At 34.4% G+C, this 17,981-nt stretch overlaps 1 protein-coding gene and 1 non-coding gene across 2 annotated transcripts in view; both read right to left on the reverse strand.

Annotated features, from left to right (window-relative positions):
- Positions 1–17,981, reverse strand: part of Obi1 (ORC ubiquitin ligase 1) — a 50,985-nt gene that overhangs the window by 20,286 nt on the left and 12,718 nt on the right. Inside the window, exons 2-5 of the mRNA XM_004845220.3 lie at positions 17,095–17,230; positions 13,240–13,331; positions 10,531–10,779; positions 6,889–6,977 (exon numbers count right to left, since the gene is read on the reverse strand). Coding sequence (XP_004845277.1) covers positions 6,889–6,977; positions 10,531–10,779; positions 13,240–13,331; positions 17,095–17,230 — 566 coding nt within the window. The remainder of the gene's footprint in view (positions 1–6,888; positions 6,978–10,530; positions 10,780–13,239; positions 13,332–17,094; positions 17,231–17,981) is intronic.
- Positions 16,310–16,416, reverse strand: LOC147823515 (U6 spliceosomal RNA). Its single transcript, XR_015443754.1, has one exon. It is a non-coding gene; the product is annotated as a U6 spliceosomal RNA (small nuclear RNA).

Here is a 17,981-nt window from a genome sequence, read left to right on the forward strand (position 1 = left end):
TTGAATGTTTAGGAAAGGTATCTCTGAATCTGATGACTGAAAACAGCCATATAAAGTTCTGGAAGCAGACATTCTGAGCAGAGGAAATATGTCCAGCAGGTTGAAGAAACAGAGGGTCAATAGAGCTGGAGACATGAGCTGGGTAAGTGAAAATGAGATGACAGGCGAGTATAGAGTTGCTTGTGAAGAATTTGTATTTCATTTTAGGAAAACACTGGATAGTTTTAGGCAGGAGATTTCAAAAATTTTATTTATACTTTACTAAAATAATCCACTATGCTTTGTAGTGAATTTAAGGTATAGAACCTTGGGGAGTGTACAAAATAGACAAATGGAATATAAATCTGCAATTCAAGAGAGAAAGTAATGTCAAAGACTTAAATTTTATTTTATAACTTCTGATATACAGATAGATGATTACTAAAGACATGGGGGTAGGTAAGATGGTTCAAGAAACAAACAAAAATACAACGAAAGAGGAAGAACACTCAGGTCATAATCTGTAAAATGTATTCTTTTCTTTTTGGACCACTTCCTTTCATATACCTGTAAGAGAAAATAATGATTCCTAACCACAGAATATCTATAGACTTTCCCCTCTCCTAACAGGAGGTAGGACATGGGCAAAGACTGGTTCATAATGAAAAGCCTTGGGGTTGCTACATAGTAAAATGAGCTGCATGCAGGGAGGCATTATCAAGCCAATAGATCTCACTAAAAACCAATGACACAATGTATAACATTCTCACATATGTATTTATAAACACCATTAATCCAATTATAACCATATTTGATTTAAACAACCTACAGAATTCTGTATATGAAGCTTTATATCCTATACTGCTAAGGTGAATTAGTAGCTGAGAACAAGAGCAGCTGCTCTGCTAAAGCCTATAACTGGTGACATGGCACAATCACTGCCTGGGGAGATAGGGAAATTAAAAATAAAAGGCATAACTAATAGACCTGGGAGAAAGGTAGGAGAACTTTCACATGCTTTATAAATAAATTCTTCACACTTCTTTAAGTTAAAAAATCACTAAGGAACTCACAAGTCTATAAAGGACAAATACATCCATATTTGCTGATACAGTTTAGGAGCAGTAATTAAAGTCAAGAAATCTAGGAATATGAGAAACTCAATTCTAAATAATCCCTTTCAGTTTCTTCAAACTATTCTTTTTGGTACTGGGGATCGAACTCAGGACCTTGTGCTTGCGATGCAAATGGGGAGCCACTGAGCTAAATTCCTGACCTTCAAACTATTCTTGATGTTTAACACCATGTGAAGGTGTGACACTCTTGACATTTCCCACTAACTACCCAGACTGAGAACTGGCTTTTCAGCATACAGAAGAGAGTAGTGGATACAGTGAAAGTCTTGCTAGCCAGCTGTGTAAGTACGGTGGCAGGAGAGAAGCAAACACTATGTAGAAGGCTTTTGCTCTGATCAGTGTGGTAAGGAAGCCAGTTTGCTGAGCAGTAACATGATGCACGTCAACTACGAGAGAAAAGAGACTGGAGCTGTAGGAATCACTTAGTTGTCCTATCAGCTCAAGCTGTTTCTGCTCATCAGAATGCCCTCTTCCCTACTGAATTCACTCTTTTAAGGGTGGGCTCAAGTCCTGCATTTTTGGTAAAGACAACACTGCAACCCGCTTGCCATTCTCTAAACTCTGCTGTTTGGTTTAGTATTTGTTCAGTATTTAACAGTTTCATGTAGTTTTGCCTTTTACTTTCATTTGACCATGAATTTCCTGGACCATGTTTTGCTGGTATTAATTTTTATTATAAAATTATTTTAATTTTTATTATAAAATTATTTATATATATTCACAGAAGTATAGAGAAAGCAATATAATTTACTTCCATATACTCATTTCCGATATTTAAAAATTATCAAGAATGTGGTTACATCTCTTTTTCTTTAGCTAATATACTCTACAGTTCATTTTTAAAGAAAACATTCTAAAAGAAAATATGGCACCATAGACTTTTTCTGCTCCCCCAAATTCTTCTGTTGCATTACATTCCCAAAAGGATGGTATTTGGAGGTAGGGTCTCTGGGAGGTGATATTTGGTGGATGTACCATGGAGAACCTTAAGATCACGAAGGTAAAACCTGCATGAATGGAATGAGCACCTTTTTATTTTATTCTTTTTGTTAACTTTATTGGTACATTTTAGATATACATAGTGATCACATTCATCATAGGGAATTTGTGCCTGCACATGATATATCTTGGTTCTTCTTTTTTTCCTAATACTCTCCCCTCCAACCCTTCTTCCCCTCCTTATTTACAAAAGCTTTGTTTCCATTTTCCTTCTATTCTCTTTTTTTTTCTTTTCCCTTTCTTCTTTTCTCTCTCCTCTCACCCTTGTTCCCCTTTACATTTGAACATTTTCTTCCCATTTTCCAATATCTATTATACATTCTGGTCCTTATTTATGCTTTTGGTTTCTCACAAACAATGCGATATTTAAACATGTGTGTCTGATGAGTACCCTTTTAAAGAGCCCTTTCAGAGAGCTCCTTTGCCCCTTCTGCCATGTGAGGATACAGTAAAAGACAGTGTCTATGAACCAGGAAGTTGGCCCTCATCCAAGCCCATATCTACTGATACCTTGATCTCGGACTTCTCAGCCTACAGAACAGTATGAAATAAATTTCTCCTGTTCATAAGCCACCTAGTGTATGGGTATTTTGTTATATGGGCAAAAATGGACTAAGATAAATGTGTATTTTCTCAAGTAATCATGATTCCTAAATAAAATTAATAGTAATTCATTGGTATCATTTAATTCTTGCTTCATATTTCAATTTACCCAATTCGGTAAAAAATGTCTTTTTGACAATATCCGATATTAACCAATATTTGACAGTTTTGACAGTATTAACCAGTATCCTAATAGATTTACATTCTGCATTTAAAATGCCTCTTAATTCCACCTCTACCTCTTTTTCTACCCCTACTCTTGCCGCCCCCCCCTTATTTGAGAAAGGGTCTCACCATGTACTTTAGGCTGGGCTCAAACTTATGTTCCTGCCTCAGCCTCTGGAGTGCTAGGATTCAGGCATGCATCACCATACCCAGCTTCTTAATTCTCTTGTATTGTAAAGCAACACCCTATCCCCTGCCAATGATTTGATGAAGAAATCTACTTATTTTCCCTATTGGGGGTAACCATTCTACTTGACCAGTTTTATTAGGACCAGGACATGAACCAGAACTCTATAAAATGTAGTAGATATAACAATAAAACTGTTTCAAACAGAAGAAAGTCATGGAACACATAAAATGTTAATTATTTGCAGTTCTGGTATATGCTAAGAAGGAAACTACAAAGCAGTAAGGGAAATTACAGCAATAGAATCTAACCTATACTAGGGGCCAAGAGGAACATTTATTTTGTATAGCTAAAGCCCATTGTAAAGTATTATTTAAAAAACAAACAAAATACCAGTAGTATTTCTGGTTTGGCTGGTAGAGTGAGTTTTCTTCAGATATTAGTCTTGTAAAGTAAAAGACATATCACCATGCTTTGAGCTCTGTATATCAGATCCTATTCTCTTAGGAGTTAGATAAACTAAAGGTGGAAATAAGGGGCAGTTTCCTCTGGGTGAAAATTAATCAGAAGGAAATGAATTCAAAAGTGGTTAATAGATAAAGTAAAATAACCCCAGCACTTAGATACTGAGACAATGAAACTTTGACAAAGAACAGAATGGATGTTATTTAATATGCTTAATAGGCTATCAATTGGCCACACTGCTCAAGAGAACTTTAAAGTTAACTACAGTTGAGGAAGGAAAAATGTCCAAGTATACTTTAAGATTGGATACAATGAAGTATAAAAGGAATATAGTAGCAGAGGAGAGAAATAATAATCTTGACCTTCATTTTAGAAGATTATAATGCTGTTTTTTCTTGTTTTGCAGTTCTGGAGATGGAACCCAAGGCCTTCACACTGAGAAACAACCCTAGCCCTATTTTTTATTTTGAGAGTCTCACTAATTTGGTAAGTTGCACAGGATGGGCTCAAACTTGTACCCCTCATGCCTCAGCCTCGTACAGTGCTAGGATTGCAACACCACAAAAAGTCCTTCTCAGCTTAAAAAAAAGAGAGGAAGGGGATGTAAAAAGAATTAAGATGTCTTACGTATATGTGCCAGTTCCCCACAATGGATGTAATCATAATGTACTGATAAAAATTTTTAAAAACCCATCTACTTCAATATAAAGTTTTAAATCCCTCTTATTTACAATAGATTGTAGTTTTTTGGGACTAGCATACTTGAGTGTCTTGAAAAAAGAACACATTCTGCTATATACTCCAGAATTCTTTTTTTTTTTTTTTTTTTTTGGTACCAGGGATCGAACACAGGACCTCACACTTGTGAGACAGGTGGCAGCACTACTAAGCTAAGTCCCTGGCCCCAGAATTCATATACTGAGGCCTAACCCCTAATGTGACTGTACTCAAATATTGGATATTTAGAAGGTAATTTAAAGTTAAATGACATCATAAGGGCAGGGTCTTAATCCAGTAGGATAAGTATCATTATAGGAAGAGGATGAGAGACAAGAGTGCTTTCACTCCGCTCTCCCTATCACATAAGGACATAATGGGAAGGTGGCCATAAGTAAGACAGAAAAACTATCTTGCAAAAGCTTCATCTGGGGGGCTGGGGATTTAGCTCAGTGGCGCCCTGCCTGTCTTGCAAAAGCAAGATCCGGAGTTAGATCTCGTTACCAAAAAACGAAACAACCAACAACAACAACAAGAAACTTCATCTGGTACTTCCAGCTGCCAGAACTATAAGAAAATAAATCTAGCCGGGGATTTAGCTCAGTGGTTCTGGCGCCTGCCTCGCAAGCCCAAGGTCCCTAGTTCGATCCCTGGTACCAAAAGAAAAAATAAATATCTGCTGTTATGGCAGCCTGAGTTAATATACCTTCCTAATTTTTTCCCTCTGTAGTATCTAAAATTTAAAGTTCTTCCTTCTGTAGGATTTATAGACTATGTCTGCTCAACTTGTAGGATCTATCAGAGACTAAGAGTATGTGTATTAAAAGTATTCCTTTCCACTCAGCCAAGTTATACTACAAAAAAATAACTGGTCAAAGTACTTGTTATACTGAGCGAATAAAATGAAATTATGCATTTACTTTTAAATTCTTGAAATTTCATATTCTTTTCTGTAGAAATAGGAGCTCTCCTCAGATGAACCATATCTGGCTATTTTCAGCTGTGGTCAGCTTCTCTCTGAATCCCACTAGGGTTTGGGGATGCAGAATAAACAAGGCTGTAAATCAAATGCAATGTATTTAATACCTCAATGCATTGCAAATTGATCTGGAATAGGGGGTCAGCTCAAATTGTTTTTCAAGTGAAAGTGTTCCTTTCCTGTGAAGGGAAGAAATAGAACTTAAAGATGGCAAAGCCTAACATTTTGCTGTATTAGTTGTGTGGCTGCTTGTTAGAGAGCAGACAGAGGCCAGGTTTTCTCAAGAGGTTTCTCAGTTATTTATCTGGATAAAGGCTTGGATATTTAACAACACACATCCTTGTAGCTGGCATTAAATTTGCAATCTGGTGGGCAACTTTTCAAGAAATAAAAGCTACAAACAAAATAGCTTCTGTTCCATTCAGCATGCTATGGGAAATGGCTAATGGATAAGCATTACTATGACTGGCAAAGCAAGTTGCCAATAAATGACAGGAACAGAGATTCAAACCAACACATAAAAACAACACTTCCTAAATTTATTACAATAATTTGACAAAGTAGGATATTATCTGAAAGGAAAGAAAAAGAGGGCTGGAGAGCACAGTGGAAGGAATTATTTAAAAGTAAAAGCTATGCTTCTCTCTACTGGTTAGTAATCTCTGCTTTGCACAATTATGGTTTACTTCTACCATTTCTTCATAATCACATTCAATTTGACTGAGGGCAACTTGTCTTCTTTTTTCAAATGACAAGGAAAGAGCCATTTCTGGTAGGATAAATTTCCATCATTTGCTTATCCTTGCCTTGTCTTTTTAAAATAGAAAAAAATGAAATCTAGTGGTTGAATGAGAAGAGTAGAGTTCAGATATGCTATCCTTCTAGAGGCTGCCAGACCATTTTTTTTTCTGCCTGGAAAAAGAACTGCAAGTGGTATTGGCCAATTCTTCACCATCTTTAACTCTTATAACTTTAAACAGACAAATTAACTGTTAATCAGATCAACACTTGTAATCTTTTATCTTCTAGAACAAAAATTTCCATTAAAAAGGAAGAATAAATTAACTTAATTGTACAGTTCAAATCAGTCCAAAACTCAAAGAGCAATTAAATTCCATCTCAGTCTTGTTCATGTAATAGTTGAGAGCACAGACTCCAGGGATGGTCTACCTGAGCATAAATGCTTCTTCTACCACTTACTAGTTGTGCAGATTTAAATAAATTAATTTAATCTCTCTATGCTTTCACCTTCTCACCTAGAAATAGAGAGTAGTAATAGTTCCGCATTACATTCTGGTAAAGATCATGCACTGTATGAATATTAACTATTACTAGGATTATTTCAGACAATGGCTAAAGGGCTTTACTCTAATCTCACTATGTGTTAGCACTATTAAACAGTTTTATGTAAAACTAAGTGAATACTAACATAAAACAAACCTCTCAGTAATCAGACAAGGGAAAAGGATAAGAATTCAAAATTAGCCTTAATGGAGTCTAAAATTTTACTAATAACACAAAGTATGCACTAGACTTTTAGAGGTAAGTCGGTGTACTTGCTTAAATGAAAAGTCAAGTAAAAATCATGTGCAATCACAGCAGCCTAGTCTAAAACATTGACATAATCTGAAACATTGCTCTGTAGTCAAAATACATACTTCTGGGGTGATCTGTTATCAACTTCAGCCTTCAGTCGTAAATTCTCCCTCACCAGGCCACCATTTTCCAATTTCAATTTTTTATTTGCCTTAAAAAAAAAGTTGAAAATAATTAAGACAAGCTAAAACAAAAATGCCTTGTAAAAAATTATGACATGAGCCATCTGCATTTTTTAGAGCAATATCAGAAAATAGAATGCTAGAACATGGTTTTCAGAAACTTACAATTACCACTGGGAATAACGTGAAACTGTGAACACAACTAAGCATTTTTAATTCATGTTCCCCAAGCACTTTATAAATATTCTGTCCAGGGAAATAATGCTATGTTAGGGAGCTAGCTTAAAGTCATTAAGGCATTATACTAATGGCAAATGTATGTGTTTTTTCTTCTTTTTTTTACATAATTGAATGCTATAAGCGAGGTAACAATATACCACAATGGAAGTATTTGCAAACTAAAGTTGAAGAATTAATTCTTGGCCTATGAGGTTGATTTCTTGGTTGCTATCTAAAAATATTTTTCTAGTGATAAATCTAGTATAATTAAATTATTTGTTTTCTTTCTTCAAAAAAGCTTTTCCAATTTTCTGGCTCACAACTTCTGGGAACCTCAAAATTGGGTCAGTATTTTCTAATAAATTCCATGGATTCTTCCTTGAGTTACAAAAAAACCCTGAAGTAATATTTTATTTTCTTGAATTATATAATACCTAAAAAAACACTACTTGCTAGAAAAATATATTGGCTCAATATTGATTATGGAAGCCTGAAAATGATGTTCTTAAATTTTACAATCTTCTTAAAAGCTGATTTCTTTAAATTTCCTAGTCATTGCATTTGTGTACTTCCTTTGTGTATTTTGAACAAAAATAAGACTCTCTAGACTACAACCAAACTCACTCACCTAGCAAGGGAAATTATTAGATTATAATATTTACCTTCAAAGTTAAGGAGTCATAAGAACTACTATGAAAAAGCCAAGAAGCCTTAAAAATACATTTCAAAACTTTCACCAATGCTTTTGACTAACTTTTCAGAAGATCTAGAAATTACTTTCTTACCCACCTACATACAAATGAATCACAACAGTCACAAGAGAAGGCAGAAAAATTCTTTTGGGTGTACAGCCTAACACTCCAGTTACTTAGACTTATCCAGGTTCCTTCTGGGCTTGAGGTACCTGGTTCATGTTTATGGATGCACACCAACTAGGACTGTGAAGGGTTAATTTTTTTCATTAATTTTATTGGTACATTTTAGGTATTCAATATGCTGACATTCATTATTGGGAATTTGTACCTTTACATGATATATCTTCGTTCTTATTTTTTTCCTCATTCCCCTGCCCTCTCTTCAACACCTCCACCTCTCCCTATTTACATAGACTTTGTTTTCATTTTTTCTTTTTCTCATATTTATTCCTTTCCTGAAGGGTTAATTCTTTAAGTAACTAATAAACACCATTACTGCCCCTCTGAAGATGTAAGGAAAGCCATTTACTTCCTCATATATAAAGACAATGAATTAAGCTTTCAAGCACTGCACCATAACAGGAGGCACTTAGTGAACACTTTCTGGTGATGACAAGCTTAAATTAGAAACTCATTTGATTTTCTTTCCCCACCCCCACCCATACTGTATCATTACCCCATGTTTCAAGGCCTCTTGCCAGTCTGGCTCTCTTAATACTTCACATTATGGGCTGGCTAGCTCCTCAGCTATCAGAGGTATTCTCAAGTTCAGGAGAGTTCTGTGAGCAAATGTTGCAGAGTAGCATTTTGCCTACTAGTAGTCGCACCTAAGAGAGTAATGAAGACTTCGGCTAACTATTCTAACACCGACTGGCTAATGATACTGGCCTCATAATAGTTCAAATTCACCTAGTCCAGGAAATACCAGAAAGTCTATTTTATTCTTGCTAAGTAATACTTTATTCCATATCTTTTATACTCTTATATTTGATTTATAGTATATATGTATTTTTTACTGTTCACATTTGAGTTTTATCTCTGTAGTCCAGGTTTTCTTATTTACTAATGTTCTGGTTTATAGCCTATTACCTAATAACATCAGCAGGGATCAAAAATAGGCTTATTAAATACTTTAAATTATTGTGAAGACTCAGGATAATATGGGTATTGATTTGTGCTTTGTGTACTTTTATTTTAAATACATTTCCCATACTACTCTTATGAACCCAGAGTATTTTCACACCAAATTTCATGCTGTAAGAAACATTCATTACCAAAAATGTAGTTAACTTTGAAGGAGATCATACAAAACTTATTGATGGCTCAAGAAGAAGTTAAAGGAAAAATTACAGACTAATAAACACTATCATTTTAGCTATCATTCCTTTTAGTGTTCTTTTTCTTCTAACAACCTAACATAATAAGATTGGTCATCAATTCACAAAGAAACAATACATTTCCACTAAACTTGTAACAAATTACGTGCAATTATGTGTGTTTCTTTTTTTTTTCCCGGTTTCTTTCTTCCTCTCATCTTGACTTTTTCTGAGCCTGAACAGCATTTATTTTGTATATGGAAGATGCCTTACACTAAGTTGCAGATACTTCCCTGCTATTTAGCCTCACTGAGGATCTGAGAGCCAATATACAGTGGCATTTAAAAAAAATATCAGATGAGCTCATTAATGGTTTTAGGGTACAGGATTTGGTAATTCAGTTCAAAACTTATATTTTGGGGACTCCATATAGGTTGAAGGGGTGGTTGTAGACCAGAGTACTACAGAACCATCTTTGTTCAGCACAACCAGAGTTCAGGGCAGATAAACCTGAAGTTAAGCAAAGATTGGTCATTGGTCAAGAAAGCACTAGAGCACCTGATTGTCACCACTAGTGCCGAAGGCATGAATCTGATCTTTCTTCTAGGCTGGAAAATGGTATAAAATGGTATACTTTTTCACATATACTCTATTTTTCTAAATGGATGGAAGAGTAATTAGGGAAAAAAATGAACCAGCCTCATAAGTCACAATATTCTTTTGCATGGAGTAGTTTTAGTCTGAAGCAATTGTTCACAGCTCTTAGAATTAGTCATTAAACCATTCACTATCTATCTGCAATCTTCAAAGTCTGAGAAGGATAGCATTATAAAAGATATAGCCAAAACCTTTCTTTTTATAAGTAGGAAGATGGGTATGTGTTTGTTTTTAGGCACACAACGCAGTCACTGATAGGAGCTTAAAAAAATAAGGCTAACCACAAAAAGGGGGAAATAGAAGCACATCCTTTAAATTGATGTTACTCTTCCAGAGGATGCAATCTCATACAGAAGCACTACAGAGTATCCAATTATAGTCATAAATGGAACCACCTGATATTTCTTGGCAGCTAATGATATTTTGAAAAAAATGTCCTATTGCATATAAATATTCATCCAGGAATTCTATCCTTCACTCACAAATTATCTAATGATGAATCAAGGTAGTACACCTACTTTTGAAGGTGCCCACAGTATTACAGAATTTTTTGGGGGGGGGCTGGTTACCGGGGATCAAACTTGGGATCTTGCACTTGCAAGGCAGGCGGCAGAACCACTGAGCTAAATCCCCGGCCCAAGTATTACAGTTTTAAAAACAACCATAATACAGTTTTCAAAACCACTACAACTTACTTCTTTTAATTTATCCACATCATCTTTTACTTTCTCATAAATTTCATTAGCTGTTCTGAGTTTTTTCTTCCATTCTTCTACAGTTTCCAGGTCAATTTTACTTGAGTTATCTGCAACTGGATGTTTGTCTTCATTTTGGTTGCCTTGCATCAAGGTTAAAGGATCCAGAATAGCCTTGATCTGTGACTCCAAGCTGAGGTTTTTACTTTTAAGCTCTTCTACTTCTTTCTGCAAACAATCTATTTCATCCTGAAAAAATATCCCAGTCATTAGGCAGACATTGACAATCAACACATATATACTAAACTGAAGCAAATGTGTTTAATGTTATATTCAAATTTCTATAGATACATATATTCTTTACACATCACAACAGGTTTGTAGGGAGAAAGTACTATAAAATTTAAGTTTTCAAAATGTATCCTGTTTCTAATAAACACTGACATTTATGCTGTTTGCATTTTAATTCAATTATAGTTTTGGTTTAAAAATGACAAATCTTTGAATCTATTTAAGGTATCATCCAGAAAATAAAAGAAAAATGTTAAAAAAAAAAAAAGGGAATAGACTCCATTTCAGAAGAAAAATGTGAGGCATGTTTAATTGCTTCACTGAGATAATTAAAAGTATCAAAGTGATCAAGGTGATAAAAGTATTAAGTAGCATGCTGATCAAGGTGATTATTAGTGTTTTGTTTGATCTTTATTATTTTTCTTTATACTTGAAGTAGCAGTGAAGTCATAAATCTTTCTACTTTTCATATTAGAATAATACCTGTGATTAACTTTTAATTTTTCTAGATTCTGGTTCTTCAATTATCATTGTAAGAACTATATGTACTAGTTTTCCCACTCTGAAACTGTTATTTTATTTTACTTTATTTATTTAGTTTTTTTTTTTGAGACAGGGTCTTGCTATGTAGTTCAGGCTGGCCTTGAACTCAAGGTGATCCTCCTGTCTCAACCTCCCCAGTGTTGGGATTATAGGCATGTGTTACCACAACCGGCTTAATGCTTATTATAAATGCAGTCACTGATCATTTGGATTAAAAATTTGTGGTATCATTTATGCATCTATAAATGTCACAGTAAACTGTTAAAAATTCTGTTGTTAGAAAATAAACTCCAAGTAGTTCAGTATCTCAGTGCTATAATTTCAATCCTGTGTCCCAAACATGTTGAGAATCAATTGTCATCAGAACATTATTAAAAGCTGTAACTGGTAAAAGTGATTAGGCCTGAGGCTCTGCCCTTATAAATGGAGTAGGGCTGTTACTGCAGGAGTGGGTTAGTCATCAAGGGAGTGGGTTCCAAATAAAAACAAATTCAGGCACCCTTCCCTGTGTTGCTCATACACTCCTGTCCCCTTTTCCTCCTTCCATCTTCTACCAGGGGATGACGCAGCATAAAGCCCTGCCAGATATTGGTGCCATGCTATTGGATTTCTCAGCCTCAGAAGCATGAACCAAATAAATTTTTGCTCATTATAAATTACTGAGTCTCAGGTACGCTATTATAGCAGCAGAAAACATTAAAACAGCCAGTGATCTCTCAAAGGGTTAATATGATTAGTATCTAAGTATAACAAATACTAAGTATGTAAGAATACATTTTAGAGGGCCGAGGATTTAGCTCAGTGGTTCCGGCGCCTGCCTTCCAAGTGCAAGGTCCCAAGTTCGATCCCCAGTACTCCCCCACCCCAAAAAGAATACATTTGAGAGTTTAGCATAGTGCTCTATACTATTTTAAATTATAATACAAGTAGCTTTATAAAATAAGTTGTTTTCAGGGCCAGGGATTTAGCTCAGTGGTTTCACCGCCTGCTGTGCAACCGCAAGGACCTGAGTTTGATCCCCGATTCCAAAAAAAAAAAAGAAGTTGCTTTGTTTAAATTAATATATTAATAAGTAAAAATATATGGGTTTACATTTTCATGTATGTGGAAAACACCTGTATGAATGAATGTCCCACTGCATTTCAAAAACAATTTTTTGAGGCAGTTGAGAGTATTTTCTATGTATATAGTTTAAGTTTAAAGATATTTTGTATCTAAAGAAAAGATAAAAAATAACCCTCTTTAGTCAAAATAACTGGATTTAATTTCTACTATTCAAAAAGATATTCAATTAGCATGAATTTGTTTGGAAAATTCCACTATGATGGCAAATCAGCTTGCTCATTTACCTTTAGACAGGAATTAGGAAATGGTATATTTTACACCAAAATCACTGTGCTGATAGTGACATAAAGTACATTTCACTCACCAGAACTAGCCAGGCTTGTAATCATCAATGAATTTATAGGGAAAAACAAATGGTAAGAGTGGGGTCAGAATGACTTTCACAAGGGGGTTTTCAATAATCTTTCAACTTCTTAAAGAAGCAAATATAAAATGACACATTTGTAGAGGTACAAATTTTAAATTGAAAAAAAAAAGGAAACATTTCCATCTGTTCCTGTCCTCTGGAGTCCTAGTCTCTCCTTCTTTGGTACTTAAAGGAGAGGAAAAAAAAAGAAATAAAAAAGAAAAATAATTTTTTTCCTCTATTTAAAAGGAAAAAGAAAAAAAGAATTTATCACATGAAACATTTAAAAAAATAGAATTCAAAGTAAGGTTTCATTGGGTGTTTAAGAAGTCTGGGGACTGACATAGCTCAGTTTTACCTCAAACTCCCTGCTGACATCATTTTAAATGTTAAGTATTGTTTACCTCATATTCTTTATGGAGTAACTCAAGTCTAGTTTTCCGAAGGTGCTTCCTGACTGCATGGCTTAGCATAGGTTCACTTTCACTTGTTCCTCCTACAGAAAAAATAAACAAAAGAACCTAATTTTGGTTGTGATTTGGGCAGAAGGAAAATGAACCTTTTTCTCACTATTTTATACAGTTTTCCAGCTAATTATCTACATTTTCCCTCACATAAAAACTTGAGGCTGCCATCTAGGCTTTTTCCTCTATCCTTAATCTGAGAAAAAGTTCATATTAACACCACAAAAAATACCTTCAGTTAAGTATCACATTGTGTTTACTTACCTATAGATCTTACTATATAGCAAGCTAAACGGAGGAAAGAGCTATATACTTTTTTTTGGTACCGGGGATCGAACTTGGGTCCTTGCGCTTGCAAGGCAGGCAACGGAACCACTGAACTAAATCCCCAGCCCTATATACTATTAATTATCACATATGGACTACTGCAAATCTGAAAATGAGACAACTAATTTAAATAAATAATAATAATGAAATAAAGTCACTATATTTTTATTTAACCAACAGACTGCACAAAGAACTAATATATGTTTATATGTGTGTATAAATAATCATAATCAAGGTACTCAAACATCGCTGGTTATTGGTAACAATTAAAAAAAATACTGTGTATTTTCACCGATTGTAACAACCTACTTACAATGAACTATGGGTCATGAAATTCATTGTGTCATAAAACTTGTCAGAAATACACTAAATATGAAGTTGTTTGAGAGCTCTTCATTTATGCTGAGGTTACCTTCTTAGCATCATATCAAAAAGCAGTTTCCAGATGCTCTCTTTCAGGATATTCTAGCCAAAAGCAAGGATGGGTAAACTATTTTACTTGAGAGAATTTATGAAATGTAACTTAGATATGCTGCTGCGCATGTAGCTCAGTGGTAAAACACTTGCCTAGGATGTGCAAAGACTTGGGTTCAGTCTCTAGAACTGAAAAAACAAACAAACAAACCTGCAAGCAAACAAACAAACCTAGATATGAATGAATAAAGGCAAAAAGAAGAATTGTGAAGAAAAGCTGAGTGCAAGAAATATTCAAGTAAGTTTAGTCATCAAAATTCATACCCTGCAAGAAAAGATTTGTCTCCCTAGTTAAATTTGGTAAATAAAAATGCAGAGACAGAAAGGTTAACCATTTAAAATACAATACAGCATAGAACAGTCCTCCATTAAACTTTACTCAGGTAGCCAAGAGAGAAATCTTAGAGCCAACTTTGATTCTTCTTTTGGATCTTTTATTTCTAAACTGCCACTGGTTCTTCTCTCTAGCATATATCTCACCTACTTTCATTGTAAAAATCTTATTTAAGTTAATTTTCCCTAATTTGGGACTACTAAAATGACTTAAGTTTTCTGAAAGGTGCTTTCTTTTTTTTTTTCTTCCTTAAATTCTTTTATTGGTACATTTTAGGATACAATACGTTTACATTTATCATTGGGTGCTTGTACCTGTACATGATGTTATCTTGGTTTTTATTTTTTTTCCTATTACCTGTGCATCCTTCACCTTCTCCACCCTTCCCTATTGACAAAGATTTTGTTTCCATTATTTTTCTTTTCTCATAATTTTTCCTTTCCCTTCTTTCCTTACATATGGCTAACTACAGAGTCACCTTTAATGTTTACTAAGGAAAAACAAATAAACACTACTTTAATTTTTGCAAACTAGAAGAAATAACAGGCTGGGGATATAGCTCAGTGACAGAGCACTTGCCAAACACATACCAGGCCCTGAGTTCAATCTCCAGCACCTCAATAGGAAAAATAAATAAATAAATAAACAAAAAACAAATAAATAAATGCAAAAGAAAAAAAATAACTCAAATGAGAATAAAACTAAACACTAAAAAGGCACTTTAAATGTGTTCTTTTTTGCTGCCACATGTACATTACCCATCTTAATTCTTTTTATTTCCCCTTCTCCTCCTTCCTACCTCTTGGCCAACTGTTCCGCATTTGCAAATAATCTATCTCCCTGTTTCCTATTATCTATCTGCTCTTTAACTTATTTATAATCTAGGTTTCTCATATAAGAGAAACTATGCAATATTTAAACTCTGTATCTGATTTATTTTACTTAATATTATGATAGCAAGGTGCATTTTCCTACAAATGACTCAAATTTATCGCTCTTGATAGCACAGTAGTACTCTAGTCTGTATAAATACATCTTCATTATCCATTCATCTGTTCTTGGACACATGGGCCACTTCTAAGATTTAGCTTTTATGAAATGTGCTGCTATAAACATGGCTATGCATGTATCACTATAATATGATCTTTTTAGTTCTTAGGGGAAGATACCTAAGAGGGGAATAACTGGGTTATGGAATTTCTAGTCTCAGTTGTTTGAGAAAAAAATCACCATATCTATTTCCATAGTAGCTGTACCAGTTTACATTCTCACCAACAATGTAGAAGGGATCCTTTTCCCCTGCACCCTTGCAGGCATTTATTACTTGATTTCTTGATGATAGCCATTCTTTCTGCAGTAAGATGGAATTTGAGTATTGTTTTAATTTACCTTTCTCTAATGGCCAGCAGTGTTGAACATTTCTTCATGTGTTTTCTGGTCATCTGTACTTTCTCTGAGAAATTCCTGTTCATTTTAGTTTTTGATTGCAATTTTTTTTTTTTATTTTGGAGAGTCTTGTTTTTTTTTGAGTTCTTTATATTTTCCAGATATTAGTCCTCTGTTTGAGGCAGAGCTGACAAAAATTTTTCCTATTCTGTAGATTGTCTCTTCATTCTCTTAGTTGTTTCCTTTGCTGTGCAGAAGCTTTTTAATTTGATATAATCCCATTTATTGATTCTTGATGTTATTTCTTATGCAATCAGGTTTTTGTTCATAAGGTCCTTGCCTATGCTTATATTTTCAAGGGTTTTACCCATTTTATCTCCTAGCAGATTAAATGTTTCTATTTTAATATTTAGCTCTTTCATCCATTTTGATTTTAGTTTGTATATGATTTTAGTTTAGTGATATGAGTCTAGCTTCAATATTCTGCATAAATATATGGAACTCTTTATGAATTTATACGTCGTCCTTATGCAGGAGCCATGCTAATCTTCTCTGTATTGTTTCAATTTTAGAATATGTACTACCAAAGTGAGTACTATAGTTCAAGTTTTAATCCCCTCTCACCTGCATTAATGTGGTATTGAATTTTTTTTTTAACTCTTAATGCAGACTCACACTCTCCCTCACCTAGGCAAAATCTCCTATCTCACTCACTCACATTCTGTCTTTCTCCTATAATGCACCCTGACTTGTCATTCAAGGTTCTCTACAATGGTCTCAATTTACCCTCTCAGTGTTACTTCAGTTGTCAGATCCAAACTAGACTGCTGATCATTTCCAAAAATATGCTGTATATTTTCCTGCATCTGCATCTTATTCATGCTATTTTCACTACATGACACAGTATCCCTAATTTTTACTAGTTAAAATCTTACTCATCCTTAAATGTCCAGCTTAAAGACCATCTATTTATAAAGCTTTTCTCAATATTCTTAGGTGAGCTTTCCTAAAATGTTCACCATTCCCTCCTCTCTACATCTGCTGTTTTAACCATTAACATTCTGGTCCATACGCACAGTCTCTACTGGAATGTAAGGTCCATTCTCTCATAATGCTTTATTCTCCTCCATTATACATTATACAAATTACTAATTCACTCAGTGCAATGTTCATGAAATAACATCATTAAAAACTGTCGATTTCAGTCTCCCCCAAAATATACATTTGGAAATTGTTTCAAATCTATTTCTAATTGTATATAAATAGACCCTTACCAATAATCTCTTTGCAAGGATTTTCAGGAGTGATGGGGACTCTACAAGCTGGACATTGGCTATTATTCTTCAACCACAAATCAATACAAATAGAGCAAAATACATGGTTGTTGATGCATATGACAGGTTGCCGTACCTTTGAAAAGAAAAACATTGTTTTTAGTATTAGGGCAACAGTCACATCTAGATTCCCAATACAATTCAGAGCAAAAAAATTGCTTCTCTAGAGTACAACAGAATAGATATTTAGGTAGGAATATCTATGAGTTAAAATGCTGTTTCTCTTGACCACACTGTTTCTTATTCATGTATAAAAGACATGCTAGCTGAGATAGCTGGTCATGGATACTGAAACTTGTACATATTTTGAAATACTTATTATAGCCTGCCTTTTATGTCCTGTCTCACCTGGTGACTCAATGTCTCTCCTTCTTTTTCCTCTTGCATTCACCACTGCTATGTGATGCCACCCACTGTGCTGTGACACAAACCAGAAGGTTCTTAATAGTGCCATGTGGTTTGGATTTTTGTCACCAGTTCTGGGAGCCAACTAAACTTATTTTCTTTATATATTACCTAATGTCAGGTATTTTGTTACAGTAAGCAATACAAAATCGAATAAGACATCTTACTAGGACTTTTCAAAACCGGAGTCATTAAAGCCTAAACGAGCCACAAGAGATTAGCCCAAACTCAAGTGGTTTTTTTGTCTAAACAACAAACAGTGGTGACAAATACTGACATACACTACACACAAATCTTTGACTCCATTTAACAAGTACAAATAATAAAACCTTACATTTATTTAATTATATTTTATCAAAGGTTTTCACGTGCATATTTTCCATCTTGTTCTCTCTTTCCTTGATAAGTAAATATCGTTAATA

This window comes from Heterocephalus glaber, unplaced genomic scaffold (assembly GCF_053883595.1).
Source record: "Heterocephalus glaber isolate CG9 unplaced genomic scaffold, H.glaber_assembly_v1.0 deba00001577, whole genome shotgun sequence".
In the NCBI taxonomy this organism is placed as follows: domain Eukaryota; kingdom Metazoa; phylum Chordata; class Mammalia; order Rodentia; family Bathyergidae; genus Heterocephalus; species Heterocephalus glaber.